The sequence below is a fragment of the Papilio machaon genome, chromosome 5 (assembly GCF_912999745.1).
Source record: "Papilio machaon chromosome 5, ilPapMach1.1, whole genome shotgun sequence".
Lineage (NCBI taxonomy): Eukaryota > Metazoa > Arthropoda > Insecta > Lepidoptera > Papilionidae > Papilio > Papilio machaon.
Genome location: NC_059990.1, coordinates 8,758,419 through 8,773,170, shown reverse-complemented (window position 1 = coordinate 8,773,170; position 14,752 = coordinate 8,758,419). Strand labels below are relative to the sequence as shown.

At 31.7% G+C, this 14,752-nt stretch overlaps 1 protein-coding gene across 1 annotated transcript; it reads right to left on the bottom strand.

Moving 5' to 3' along the window:
• Window positions 1-1,123: 1,123 nt before the first annotated feature.
• Window positions 1,124-2,780, bottom strand: LOC106710585 (cytochrome P450 6B5). The gene is made up of 2 exons (XM_014502677.2): window positions 1,400-2,780; window positions 1,124-1,324 (listed from the first exon to the last, which is right to left on the bottom strand). The coding sequence occupies exons 1-2, from the start codon at window positions 2,754-2,756 to the stop codon at window positions 1,149-1,151; spliced, it is 1,533 nt and encodes a 510-aa protein (XP_014358163.2). The 5' UTR covers window positions 2,757-2,780; the 3' UTR covers window positions 1,124-1,148.
• Between the last annotated feature and the right edge of the window lie 11,972 nt (window positions 2,781-14,752).

Sequence of the window (14,752 nt, the reverse complement as noted above, 5' to 3'; positions counted from 1 at the left end):
GTTTTTACAAAACGTTTTTAATTTTTTCTGATTTGCAAGTCATTTTTAAACCCATTGGTTTAACGTTAAACACATCGCTTCACACAAATTGTTGTGTGTAAAAGTAACTTTGTAATGAATTGTTTACGACAATTTGTCCCTTGCAACCTTTGTCCCTGAAACCTTATGCAAAAAGATCGAAGCTTTCGAAAAGTGGATGTACAGAAGAATGTTAGGGATGTCCTTGAACAAAATACGGAATGAAGTAGTGTTGCAACGCTTGGGGAAAGAAGTGGAAATTTAATAAAACTATAAAGAAACGAAAGTTAGAGTAGGGCATATACTGTGAGGACCGAAGTACGAACTACTACAAATCATTATTCAGGGAAAGATACAAGGAAAAAGAAATCCAGGAAGGAGAAGAACATCTTGGCTAAAAAATGTGCACCAATGGTACAACAAAATGTTCTATATTTCGAGCTGTGTCCAGAGTTAAAGTTGCTATGATTGTCGCCAACCTTCGTTAGGAGATGGCACTGAAAAAGAAGTCCCTTGAACTACTGTCTACTTGTTGTTCATTAGAAAAGTTTCAATGTATATTACAGCTTATTTTTATCTTTTGCTATGAAACTCAATATTTCTATGAAGAATAAAAAAATGATTTGAATTGGTTACATTTGAAACGTATATAAGAAAAATTATCATTAAGATATTATATGTACAGAGTGTACAACATGGATAACAGACTCATACAACACAGCGTGAGTGTTCTTGATACTTTTATAATGAACCGACATTTCTTATAATGTTTCGAAATTTCAAAAAATTAAATATAATTTTTTTTTAATTAATTTTTAAAATAATTATCAATAAATATACAAAAAGTATTAAATATAAAATGTTTTCAAATTAATTTTTTTCTGCTCTTCGAACAAATTGCTTTTCCATTTATTCTCAGGAAGTTGAGTAGGTTATAGATATTCGGTTCATCTGCTAAGTTTTAACATTTTTAGTAGCCTATTCTATTTCATTTACAATCGTTTTCATTTGATACTGTACTTGAAATTATTCGGTATCAATAGTAATGTAAAATAACTAACTAACTGCTTTTTTACATCATTAATTGCATGATTTTTGACTGAGATAAATAAAAAAATAGTATTGTAAAGCTAGAGAAATTTCCTTGGCTTTAATAAAATAGGTATATCTTCATCGACTGCTTGAATTATAAAAGCATTGCGTTTGATTTTAAAACTGCGTTTTGATGATGGTCCTGGATAGACGGTGAAATGTTGCAATATAGCCGCCAATCCACTCATTGTCTCTATGAGGCCCAGGCGGCTAGCTAAAAAAAAAACAATAATTAAAAGAAATATCAGAAAGCAATACGCAAGTTAAATCTTGTACGGTTATTTCATACCAATGCACTTTCTAGGACCTCCTCCGAAGGGCAGAAACGCATATTTATGACGCTTACTTTCTTCTTCTAGAGTAAATCTTTCAGGTCTAAATTCATCAGGATTGTCAAAATTTTGAGGATCTAAATGTATAGCTTGAGCAGGAATGTTTATAAGTACACCCGGGTCTATTGTGATATCAGTTCCCGGTATAACACATTTTTTCATACATTCACGTGATATATATCCAGCTGGCGTAAACGTTCTTATTGCCTCCTTAATTGTCATTTTTAAATAGGAAAGTTCCATAATAGCATCATAACAAATTCCATTGTATTTTTGTAGAGTTATATCAAGCTCCTCTTGAACCTTACGTTGTACATCTGGATAATAGGAAAGTTGATGCAATGTCCAACTCATCGTTGTTGCAGATGTCTCAAAACCACCGGCGAAAAATATAAACAATTGCGCAGCAGTATGTATTTCATTATAATTTAACTTTATTTTAACGGGTACACCATTTTCGTCCTTTCTCAATATTGACTCGTCTTCAATAACTTTTTCCTTTTCTAATTTTAAAAGTATATCAACAAAATCATTTCTTTGTATTTTTTTCTCGTTTCTTTCTTTACGAATGTTATCCATTAATTCTATAATCGTAGTAATTATTTCATTTCTTGCGACGGAAATATTTTTTATGAAACTATTTTTTGAGAAAAATTCTCGTAAAGCTAAGAAAAACATTTGCCATTTGGACTTAGTAAATATAATTTTTCCCAGTTCAATAAAAAGAGATTTATCTGTATTTAATGTGTTCATATCAATCCCAAAGCCACAAGAACCAATGAATTCGATTGTATATCGCTCCATCAACTCATGCGCAGATATTTCTTTGCCACTTTCGGATAGTTCCTGGGCGACAGACTGAAGTCTTACCGTACATTTTTGTATTAAAGGAAACATAGCACGTAGTTTGGCAGTGGTGAATGTTGGAGAAATAGCATGCCTCAGTAGTTGCCATAGATCACCTTGCGAATGAAACAGATTCAGCATTAACATTTCTTCATGATCTCTTCCAAGGCCACGTCCATAAAAACTGACAAAGTCATTTACTAGAATGTGTTTCACTAATTCTGGATCTCGAATTATGAGTACTGGTGTTTTACATCTGTAATATCCAACTAATCTTTCATTTGGATATTTTCTATACATTTCCGTACCCATTTCGATCTCAGTTCGTAATCCAAATAAGTTTTTTATATGATTACCAAATATTGGTATTGGAAAATCATGTTTGATGTTTCTTCTGCCCCAATACGTGTAACTTTTATATTGCCATATCAAAAGTATAAAAATTACACCAATAATTATAAATATCATTTCGATAACCACAGACTACTCTAGTAACGCGTCACTATATTGCGTCTAATTACACATTAAGCGTATATTATATATATAATTTTATGTGTCTAGTGATGGGTTGATTCACAATTTTTATTAGTACAAAAAATAAAGTTTAAGAGGTTTAGTTCGATGATTTCAAAAACTGCCGCTCAGATTTTAAATTATTATTGTACAAAACATCGTTTATGTTTTACTATCCATTATTTCAATATTTTTGATCTATTCACAGGTTATCCTTTGGCAAATAAAATTTCATACTATTCTTAATCATTTTCATAAATTGAGTCGACAATCTAATAATTAGTACCACAAAAAACTGAAATAAGGAAACTAATGTGTTAATTTATTTTATTTTGTTACTAATTGACATCGCTAAGAAATACGTGATTGACTGATGACCTAGACAAGGTTGCGGAAGTGCATTGGATACGGCCGACACAGGACTGGGCATTGTGGCAATCTATGAGGGAGGCCTACGTTCAGCAGTGGATTATGAAAAACGACGTGTATGAAATGCATCATTATTTAAGAAAAAAAATGTTATAGGACATCACTATTAAATTATTGGCCGGGTTAACAAGACAGCTGTTTGAACAATTGACAACGAGAACTTATAACAATAAGTTTTATTTTATACTTATAGAATTAAAACCTTTTGTAAAATTTGGAGAGCAAATACAGTTGTTGAGTTCATTGTTATTGATATACAGTCTACTATTCATATACATCACCGTGTCTTCTTTTAAATTGCTTAAAATAAACCTAAACACAAATAAATTAATTAAAATTAAATCTATAAGTTGACGTTTTATTAATCTCCAATCTTACTAATATTATAAATGCGAATGTTTAGATGGATAAATGGATGTTTGTTGGAAGGTATTTCCTGAATGGCTCAACGGATCACGCTGAAATTTGGCATAGATATAGAAAATAGTCTGGAAGAACACATAGGCTTCTCGTTACGTTTTTTTTTAATTCCGCGCTCACGGAGTCGTCTGCGACCATTAGTTAAATTATAAAACTAAACGCACATAAATTAATAAAGTAACTATTTAAAATATTTTTCTCTTCGTTAAATTATTGTTAAAAGATGCATAATTTTTAAAAACTCGGGTCGTAAAACTAAACTATTATTAAAAGACTAGTAAATTTTATTTTTCGCTCGACTGTTAAGACAGGCTAATGGTTGCATAATTGCCGTCAAGCCTTCTACTTCTGAAGTATTGTTAAAATGAAGATAAGAATACGTTTTTTAACTTGGAATAATATCATAAGTAGAATATAAACAGTAATGTAAATAACAACAATGTAAGTAACGAAAAAAGGAAAGTCTTTGATTAGTCAACTCACTGTCCATGGTCATCAATATAGAGATTGTTGAAAAGTCATTTCGTTTAAAATTTGTTCACAGTCTGACAATACTTCAATACATTTTAAATGTAAATGTTCCGATCGGCCGCAACTTTAATATTTGAACGTTGAAACGCGTGCAAGTGAATTAATTATGCAAATGAGTTTGCGGTACAATGAAAATTAGCGCGGCTTAAAATAATTCAAGTCCGTGTTTCCTAGTGTTCTTATTTTTACCCAATTTAAAGGGGGTAATGTTTTTCGCCAGAACGTTTATATATGACTGTTAGAGTAAGAAAACCAAATACTATTAACCAAATTCATTAGACAAGACATTACGAACCAAACCGTACTTTCAGAAAAATACAGTACAGTTTAAGTTGTCTTGTTTGACACCTGTGACAGATAGCGGCACTGACGATAATATTCAAATATTATTAAAATTATAAAGGAAAATGCTCCTCGTGTCTGTAACATAACAAGTATTATTGAATCTCTTTATATAAAACAAACAAAATATTAAACTAAAATGTACATTAATTGCTATTTTTTAAAGTGTACTATTTGTTTTTGTAGTATTTACATTAAAAAGATTAACATAAATATGGTAACTAAAGGAAAAATTAGAAATTGCACGTTGCATTCAAAATGGCGTGTCGTAAATGTACACCTTGAAAAGAAATACATACTTTTCTATCAAATATTCACCGCGAACATTTCAGTCACGTAAAACTACTTCATTTATAGCAAGAAAAATAAAGTATAGAGCCATTTAAATATTAACAGAAAATTAACTGGCAACTTTTATGTAAAGAATGTACCCACTTCGAGTTGTTCGAATTTAATTGCTGTAAGAAAAATATTTTACTGCAATTAAAATAAATTATTAATGCGCTAAAAATGATGTAGCATACCTGAAAAATATCTAAGATTTACCATAGAAATGAAAGCACTTTGGTACCAAACAAAAAATATTCACATTATTGAATAAATAAAATTAAAATTACGAAGATTATATGCTTTTTCACTATGAACATCGTGATATTGTATCAATAGCAAAATAACATTATTTAATACTAGATGTCGCCCGCGACTCTGTCCGCGTGGAATTTAAAAAACACGTAATTAGACCATGTGTTTTTCCAGACTATGTTCTACATCTATGCTAAATCTTATCAAGATCCGTTGAGCCGTTCCAGAGATATCTTCAAACAAACATCCATCCATCCAAACATTCGCATTTATAATATTAGTAAGAGTAATTTATAATCTTATCTCACTTCGAAAGCTATAAAAATGTAATCACAATACTGTCTACGAAATGTCTTAAAGAACTCCTTCTCCCTTCTAGAGCTTTTAGTTTATTTTTATGCGGCTATAAAAAGAGAAATTTCGATCTTAATTTACTTTACCACAACTTGGAGTTTTACAATGTTTCAAATAACTCGTAAAAGGATTAATAAATAAAATTAATAAGGGAAAATCTGTAATTACAAGGACAACACTTTAAACCAAAATTTATAAAGCTCTATTAAACCGCTTTGATTATAATTTTTAATCGTAAATCGATGGCTCCTACTAATAAAGACCAATGTGCAAATTGACAACTTCGCAGGCAAGGCTCTCAAAGTTTCAACCATACATGAAAATAGGCCGCATATGTCCTTTTACTTCAGAAAAAAAACACGTTTTCACGTGTAAATGTGTTTTTATGTTTAGTGCATGTTGTTAACTAAACTAAGAGGTAGACAACATAAAAAAGTATAAATCATTAAATTGTTACTTTGGCCCTTATACGTAGGACCCATAGATAAAATGCTTTTTTTTTCCTTGTGTAATGTTTTTTTTTTATCATGCCAGTACTTTAAAGGTCTTTAGAATACTTTAATAATTTCCAATTAACGAGTAAGCGAGTTATTAAAAGCAGGCGGATTCCTTTGAAATTGAGTTGTTAACCAATTTGTAAAAGAAACCAATTTCAGAGCAGCACGGGTAGCTGTTACCACTTAAACGACTTGTTTTCAATCGCTTTTTCTTCGTTTTTTTTTCTCCTACAAAGTAGAGCAGTCGTTAAAACTTTTTGATGAGCTTCACTTTAATTGTTAAGGATATCTCGTTACTGTTACAAGGGCTGATTGTAAGCAATTACATTGGATCGTCTGCTAGGCCTTTCCCCTATTAGTGTTTTCATAATTTACACTTATAGAAAATAATTACTTTGAATGTTGCTTATATTCATTTCGTAAAATTTATCGTATTTCTCGTATTCGATTTTTTATCGTATAAGTTGGCCTGAATTCGCCTTAATAGGGAAATGACTTCTGCCAATAGACACCCGCATTTGAAGATAGGTTGCCCCAAGTGAATGTTTTTACAAAATGTTTTTATTTTGTCCTGATTTGCAAGTCATTTTTATACCCAGTGGTTTAACGTGAAAATTACACATCGCTTCACACAAATTGTTGTGTGTGAAAGTAAGTTTGTAATGATTTTTTTTACAATAATTTATCCCTTGAGCCACTGTCTACTTCTTGGTCATTAGAAAAATTTCAATGTATATTCTATAAATAAAAAAAAATGATTTGAATTGATAACATTTGAAACGTTTCTAAAAAATAATCGATCATAGAAGTATTGCTTTCAGTCAACAAATTTGTACGGAGTGTACAACATGGATAACTGACTAATACAACATAGCGTGAGTGTTCTTGATACTTTTATAATTTTTTATTTTATAATGAACCGACATTTCTTACAATGTTTCGAAATTTCAAAAATTTGTAAATATAAAATTTAGAATTGATCTAGTTTTTTTTTAAATAATTATCAATAAATTTACAAAAAGTATTAAATATTTGAGGTAAAATGTTTTCAAATTAATTTTTTTCTGCTCTTCGGACAAATTGCTTTTCCATTTATCCGCAGGAAGTTGAGTAGGTTATAGATATTCCAATTTAATCATTGCTTTGAGTTTAGAGTTAATTAAAAACTAACTAGTTCGGCTTCCTTTCTCTTTGAAGTTTTTCTATTTTCAATAGATAGCAAAAACCTAATAAAGTATTTATTTAAAAGGAGCTATTTAAAATTACAACAGTAAAACACTTTTACTACTAATTCTGATGAAATACATTTTCCAACAAAAATTAAACGAATTAAAAATCTTTGAAGAACTTTAGTGGGCTATAAAAATTGACAGTTTTAAGTGTCTCTATCTGAACTCTGTCACATCCCACCCCAATTAAAAAAAACTTGCTTAAAAATTAACCGAATGATTTTGTATCAGCTGTGATTCATTTTTGTTTGTAGAGTTATCACAAAACATTAATGAGTAGTAACTGTTTATGTCCCAACGTTGAACTATCTGCAGCTCAGTTCAAACCAACTTAATTACACTAATGAGATGGTGGTTACGGTGCATTAAGATCAGCGGTAATTAAGAAACTATATAAACGCTATCTACCGCACGTGCGGGAAATGCAAATAGTAGTTAGCTTCGAATATTGCTTTTAATATTGGAAAAGTGAATGATTTTTTTTTTAATGATATTATTTTTAAATTAAATTTAATCGTTATTATCATACGCAGGTCCTGGGTTTGAATCTCCCCATGTACCAATGTGTTTTTTGATTTACATTTGTACATTTATCCAACGTTCTTACGGTGACGAAAATCATTGTGATGCAACATGCACATCTCTGCGAAGAAATTTAAAGGTATGTGTGAAGTTAACCATCGCGCACTAGGCCAGCGTGGTTGATTATGGTCTAGTCACCCCCTTACTTAGGATAGGCTTTTGCATTGAATAAGATTTTTGCGTTGAATCTTATGTTATGAATGTTCTTCATCATCATCAGCTTATTGTAAAACCCCAATCGGCTCGGAGTCTAAGTTAGGGGTGAATAGGCCATAGTCAACCATGCTGACCTGCTGCGGGTTGGTTGACTGAACACATATCTTCGAATTTCTTCGTCGATATGACTAGGTTGCATAATAAGAAAATTGTATGAATGTACATATATAAATCCAGTATACAAAAAAACCTTGTTTGATGGGACTCGAACCGAGAACCTGCAAATTACAACTGAAGTGAATCCCTGAGCTCCCGACGCTCATGTTCTTTAATTTATCTTTAATGCTAAATAGATTGTTCATAAACAATGTGACTTTTAATTTTGTATTTGCGGTTTACCTTTTTATTGTTCTTCGTGATACTATAATATACAAAGGCAGCGAAGCTTAAAATTTTTTTCGCAGCCTTTCATTTAGTAACAAGGTTTTCTCTTTAAAATATTTTAAAAATTTAATCTGAAATTTCCTGGATCACGTCAGCACTACGGACAAGCGATGGCTGACGTGCGTTTAACATATATTGAATTTTGCTCATATTTTCATAAGGTAAGCTTGCTATATAAAATTGTTAAATTAAAAGCTGTTAAATAAATATATGTAAAATCGTACTTTTGGAAACGAAGCATAATTCATTAGCTTTACGTAATGATTACACATATACTTGTACATTAAGAAGTACTAAATTGGTTATTATACTTAATTAAATAAGTGGCAAACTCTCTTAGAAACTGGATCACTTTGAAAGTCACAATTGTCTTTTCCTACATTCGCAATTACTACGTCTACGGCGTAGCAATTGTCTACGAATGTTACTTTAATGAACATTTATTAGTGAAACATTTAAATATTAGCTTTTACTTTTTAAACAATACGATGAATAATACAAACCTATAAATACGATGGAAAAACTTTTTGAGTACGGGCTGTAAATTAGCCTGACTTTAGTAATAATTCGACATTCAATTTTATGCATATGCTACATAGGAATTGTCCAACTATGAAAGTATTACAATCGCATAATACAGAACCTCTTTGCGATGATGTTTATGAAATGTGTTAAGGAAAAATATTTTTACGGTACAAACAAATTTATGTTATCGAAATAAAAAGTTTCATATCAGGCTTATAAAAACTCAATCTTAGTTTCATAAATGTATTCAAGAACAACGATTTTTGAAAAAAAAAAAAAAGGATGTTATACATTAATTTTTGGAATCAACAATCTTACAATCTGAAGTCGGCATTTTACAAAAACTAATAATCTAGCTTCCATTAAAATATTATTAATATATTTTCTAAAAGAAGGTAGCGAGAATATACTTCTTTTTCTCGCTTTTGTTGCAAATTGCTATTATATTATGTTAAATAGCTGGTCAAAATGGTTAATCGCTCGGAACATTTTACGAGCGCCCGTTCTATTCGGATTGCCGCCCGCGAGACTTACACGTTCACAAAAGCTTTCCACAAAATTCACTTTATAGAATAATACGCTAACACAGACTTAAGATGAAGAAAATTCCTTTTAACATAAGAAAATAAAGAAAAGTAGAGTAAAAAAAGAATCATAAAGAGGATGGAGTATATCTCTAAACAGTGAAAAAAAAAAATCATTTAATCGAACGCCTGTCTGCCTGCCACTCTTTACCAACAGAATCCGCTGTAAGTGTACTTCATCATCAGCTCACTATACGTCCCCACCGAGGGGCTCGGAGCCTACCCCAACTTAGGGGTAATAGGCCATAGTCAACCACGCTGGCCAAGTGCGGGTTGGTTGACTTCACACATATCATTGAATTTTTCTCAGATATGTGCAGGTTGCATCACGATGTTTTCCTTCACCGTAGGAACGTCGGATAAATGTACATATGTAAATCGAAAATCGAAAAACACATTGGTACATGGCGGGATTCGAACCCACGAACTGCAGATTGCAAGTCAAGATCTTAACCCCTAAGCCACCGACGCTGTAAGTGTACTTACCAACTCAATATGATTTTGGGTAAATTGATGCTGTGTGACTATCAGTATGTAAAAGTTTTTAATTAGAAGTATAATTATGAATACTAATATTTTGATAAACCATTCTCAACGAAACGTATAAACAAAGAGCACATAATATAACAAGTAATGTGTGTGTGTGTGTGTGTGATGTAGATGTTGATGAGCGGCGGTAATGACATCATTAGGCAGCCCGTTTAGTTTGCCATGTTCATTGCCTATTAAGTAGATTGTAATTTCAAGATATGACTTGGTGGTAGTTAAAGGAGTCCCTTAGTGTAGATTTAGTAAGAGGAATATATTTAATTTATAATAAACAAAACAGTTCAGTTTCGTTAGTAAGTCATATTATAAATCACAAGTTTTCACATAAAATATTTCACGCCGCTGAAATAGTTTGATGGCGATAAAAATCCTAGACATATGTAGATTTGTACGTTGAATAACGTTGAAAATATAGTGAAAAATGTTACAAAAACGTTTAACAAAGTACAGTTGCATACTATGACAGCAAACAAAACGATACCATTACTGGACCGAGTGTGATACCCTATGAGTTACTGCCGCCGTCTACTGGATATGAATTAAAAATAAAACGCAGCGACGCTAAGGTGCTTTGTATTGTTTTACTGTGCCGTAAACAACGGACGCTACAAATTCTGACAACTGACCGTGTACAAGGATGTACAAGCCATAGAATTTTATTAATTTTAACTCGAAATGTAACATATTCAGAACAATTTATTATAACAGTAGAAATAAAGATTGTATGATGCTAAATGGGGCCTATATAAATACAAATACCGTGTTCAAAGGTTATGGATAAGAAAATAAGCTGTCACCGGACACCACAAATATATCTCTGTTATGAACTTAATATCAATAAGTTATTCTGTACACAACATTTATATTATTAAAAAAGATAGGAAGAGTACAAAATAATTTAATGAAACGTTGATTATCTCCAACACAAGTCCAAAGTGGCTCTAAGCAAAGGAACAGTCGCAAGGTGAAATGTAGTGCAGCAGAAGTTACGTCAATTACGAAACAATTGGATAAGGCGTAGTGCTAACTGCATGTGCGAAAGCGTCTCGCAAATGTAATTACGTTTGCTATATACCTTATCGTACCGTCTGCAGACACTCACTAAGGAATTTATAATTAAAAAGTATAGTAAGTATATATTAACTGTGTACTTTAAAACTAATCGACAATGTTTCCTTACGTGTTGGTTAACAAGAGGTCTGGTTATTGTTTTTCTTTTTTTTTAATATAAAACTCTGTGTTATAAATATATACCACTTATCAAGTTATCTAGAGTAGTAGCATTTCTAATTAAGCTCATTTATATTTCATATTAAATTATTGTATAAATGAGTTCTTATACTTAAGTCACGCTTACTTAAATGAGATTTAAAATGTTGTCCATTTAAACCTGGCCGCATAAGTTAAACACTTTTTGTCGCGGAAGGATATTCAAAAAGGTTTGTTGTTTTGTACTGTTGTTTTTACATCATTTATCTTTACATAATTTTTATGAGGTGGCCATAAAAGGTCTACGGAGTACAATAAAAATAAACTCAACAATTTTCGGACGAATTTTATAACTACGTCACGAAAATATTGTCGGAAACGGTATATTTAAATTTAGTAACGCATCGGGTAAACAACTTCGGGATTCCCTTTAAAAGAACGTAAATTTCTCTTCCACGTGTCTTCATTCGCATTTACCATTCAATTTCGTACCAATAAAAATTCAATCTGAGTTCCTCAAGTGGATTCCCGAAGTACTAATGCCCTCATATATTAAATGTTCATTCACTTTCTTTCCAAAACACCATCGAGGTTGTGATTTTTACATTAACATTATAGTTTTTCTATATTTTAACGACTAAGTACATGTTACAATTTACGCGAGTAAACATCTCTATGTGTTAACGGAAACATTTTATATTGTAACAGAAATTTGAATTTAAATTTGACAGTAACAGTTTCCAGTAACACCAGTACTTCTTTATTATTTGAGTAAACAAATACAAATAAAATTGCACTAGAAATACGAGACCCTCTTTGGTCACGTCACCCGATACACCGGACTTAAAGCCAGTGGCGTACATTTCACGTACATGAAATTTAATGCACTCTCCTACGAGCTAGGAATAGGAAATTTAAATTGAACGTCAATACCTAAATGGCAAAGCCAAGCTATTAACGGATAGCTCGACTCTACATACATTTTAAAAGTTTACTATATGTATCAGAGGACGAAAACTGCTATAAAAATAATAAAAGTCATGATAATAATCTTTGTGGACTAGACTAAACCCGCAATTGGCCAGCAGGGTTGACTATGGCCTAGTCACCCCTAAGTTGGGGTTGGCTCCGAGACCCACGGTGGGGACGTATAGTGAGCTGGCGATGATGACCCCGTGATCTGAAAAACACTTAAAATTAATGAAACTTATGTCATCAACAGATTAAAGTTATCTTCATTACTGACCTTTTTCTTTCCTAACTACATTCACCCTTGTTACAGAGTCCAATCGTTTAATCGAATTTGCTTGTTCGTTTTCTCAGTTGCTGACCGAAGTGCGGTTTTATTTTGGAATAGTTTCGATTGCCGAAGGTTACATGTAATGTTTTATCCTCCGTATTGTATGTGAAGTTATTTTGATTTTCGATCGATCACCTTTTATTTAATTATTTTGAAACATGATCCTATTTCCTTAAGACTGGTGTTAATGGGAACGTTATTCAGATTCTTGTGCGGCACATTGTATTATGGGTGTCGTTTACTTGACCTATATTAAACATTTGTAAGCATTGAGTCTTGAAATTAAAAAGGCCCTTTGGTTTTTATCGTAGCAAAAACAGAGGATGATAAAAACAAAATGAAAGATGGTAAATACATAAATTAATAAAACGTAGCGATTAAAGATGTTTTGTACAAGTAATATTGTTAGCAGAGCGTCGACGAATTTTCCCAAAACGGTAGAAAATTGCATCGCTGATTCCAAGTTTCGTTTTACACGCGATCACCTAATTGTTTTATAATTACCGCTGTTAACAACAAAATAGAAGTACAGAATAACAAGTTTATTCGATTAATATTAGAATATTCACCTTTAAATTTATAGCTATATTCAGTACAAGTATGTGCGTGCCGTTTAAGTTAAAACTACCTAAGTCTAGCTACCCAAATATCTAAGTTCAGTAGAATCATAGCTTGAACATGTTAAAGACTTGATAATCGAATTTGAAAAAAAAAAAAAATACAACGTTGCTTTCAAGTTCCTAAGAAAAGAAAAACAAAAGAGAAGCGCAGCGTTCAAATGCTTGGCACGTTTGAAGAAAAGGAATGGACAACGAAGAAATCCTCGTAGAGATTTAATCAATAAGTATTGTAAAATAAAAAAATATAATGAACATTTTAAACGTTCCTAGTATGTTACCTTATTCCTTTGATCCTAAATCAAGTGGTATTTGTCATACATTTTTATATTTTTGTCAAACAGCTAAACCAACTAAATTTAATCAAATTTGGTTTAATCGTTTGTTTAATTTAATCGGTTTCTCAAGTGTTCCTATTATCTAATGCCTTTATTAACATTCAGCTGTTACAGCCAATCGTTGACGCAACTGATCCCTCGTCATTTAAATCTTATACGGATTATTTTCGGGCGTGCCTAGAGACTTTATCTGTCATACCATCATGACCCAACTCCGAAATAAAACAGTTTGCTGTTACTAAAAAGTTTGCATCGATATTTCGAATGTGCCAAAATTAATCGTAAATAAAAACTATGTCAAACTAAGTTGGCATTAGCATTTGCAATTAAATTATAAAAAAATCAACTAATTAGATATGGTGCAGGCTAAGGAGGAAGTTAAGGGATATCTTCTATTCTAATGACGTCATAAAAGTTGAGGCTGTCTTTTTACATTTCGACGATCACGACTTTAAATAGATTAATTAAACATAATATTAATTAAACACCAGCTACTTGTATATGGTTGCTATAACTACATACTATTTCATTTGATTGGTTTAATATAATTTCTTCATGGAATATGAATCAGAGAACAAATGAACATCGTTCATCGTTTATTCATCGGCAGCTTAATTTCTATTACGGTAATTTGAAACTTATCGGATGATTTGCTGCGTGAGTAGGGTCGAAGAGAACCGCTAATACTACGAAACTGTCAGCACATTCTAACGAAATAGGATTATAGTAAAATTTACCTACATTACTTTATATTGCAACAATTAATATCAAATCACATTATCACACTATGTGAAACTTATGAGCATGATTTATAAATCACCTAAAAATGCAATACTTAGTAATTAAAGACATAAACGTAATTCACTTTATGAACTTAAACTCGTTCGCAGTTATAGCTATTCAAAGGAAATTTTAATGGCTCTATTCACGGTTGGACCAGTAAGCATTCGATTTAAGTGTGCGGCCATTTTTCGATGTCGTCGAGGTGGTCCATTAAGTCTTCAGAATAAAGAGACCCGATTACTGTGGTTAATGACAAGCGAGCACTCAGATAGCGGATGATTTATATGATACCGTTTATGTTAAAGTCCACGTTAATTTGAATACATCAAATGCTCTAAAAAGAACTTTAATTAATACTCAAACTAATGTTCTTAACCATACAATAAAAGGGGTTACTAATGTTAAGTGATTTTTATACTACAAATATTTCATCCATCCATCCATACTGCTAAACATAGACCTCCCTCATTGATCACTACG

Bases quoted from the DNA above. Each gene is read 5' to 3' on its own strand.
- LOC106710585 (XM_014502677.2), bottom strand. From the start codon at position 2,756: ATGATATTTATAATTATTGGTGTAATTTTTATACTTTTGATATGGCAA. The intron at 1,325-1,399 runs GTATGAAATAAC...TTTTTTTTTTAG, and splicing joins AGGTCCTAGAAAGTGCATTG to CTAGCCGCCTGGGCCTCATA.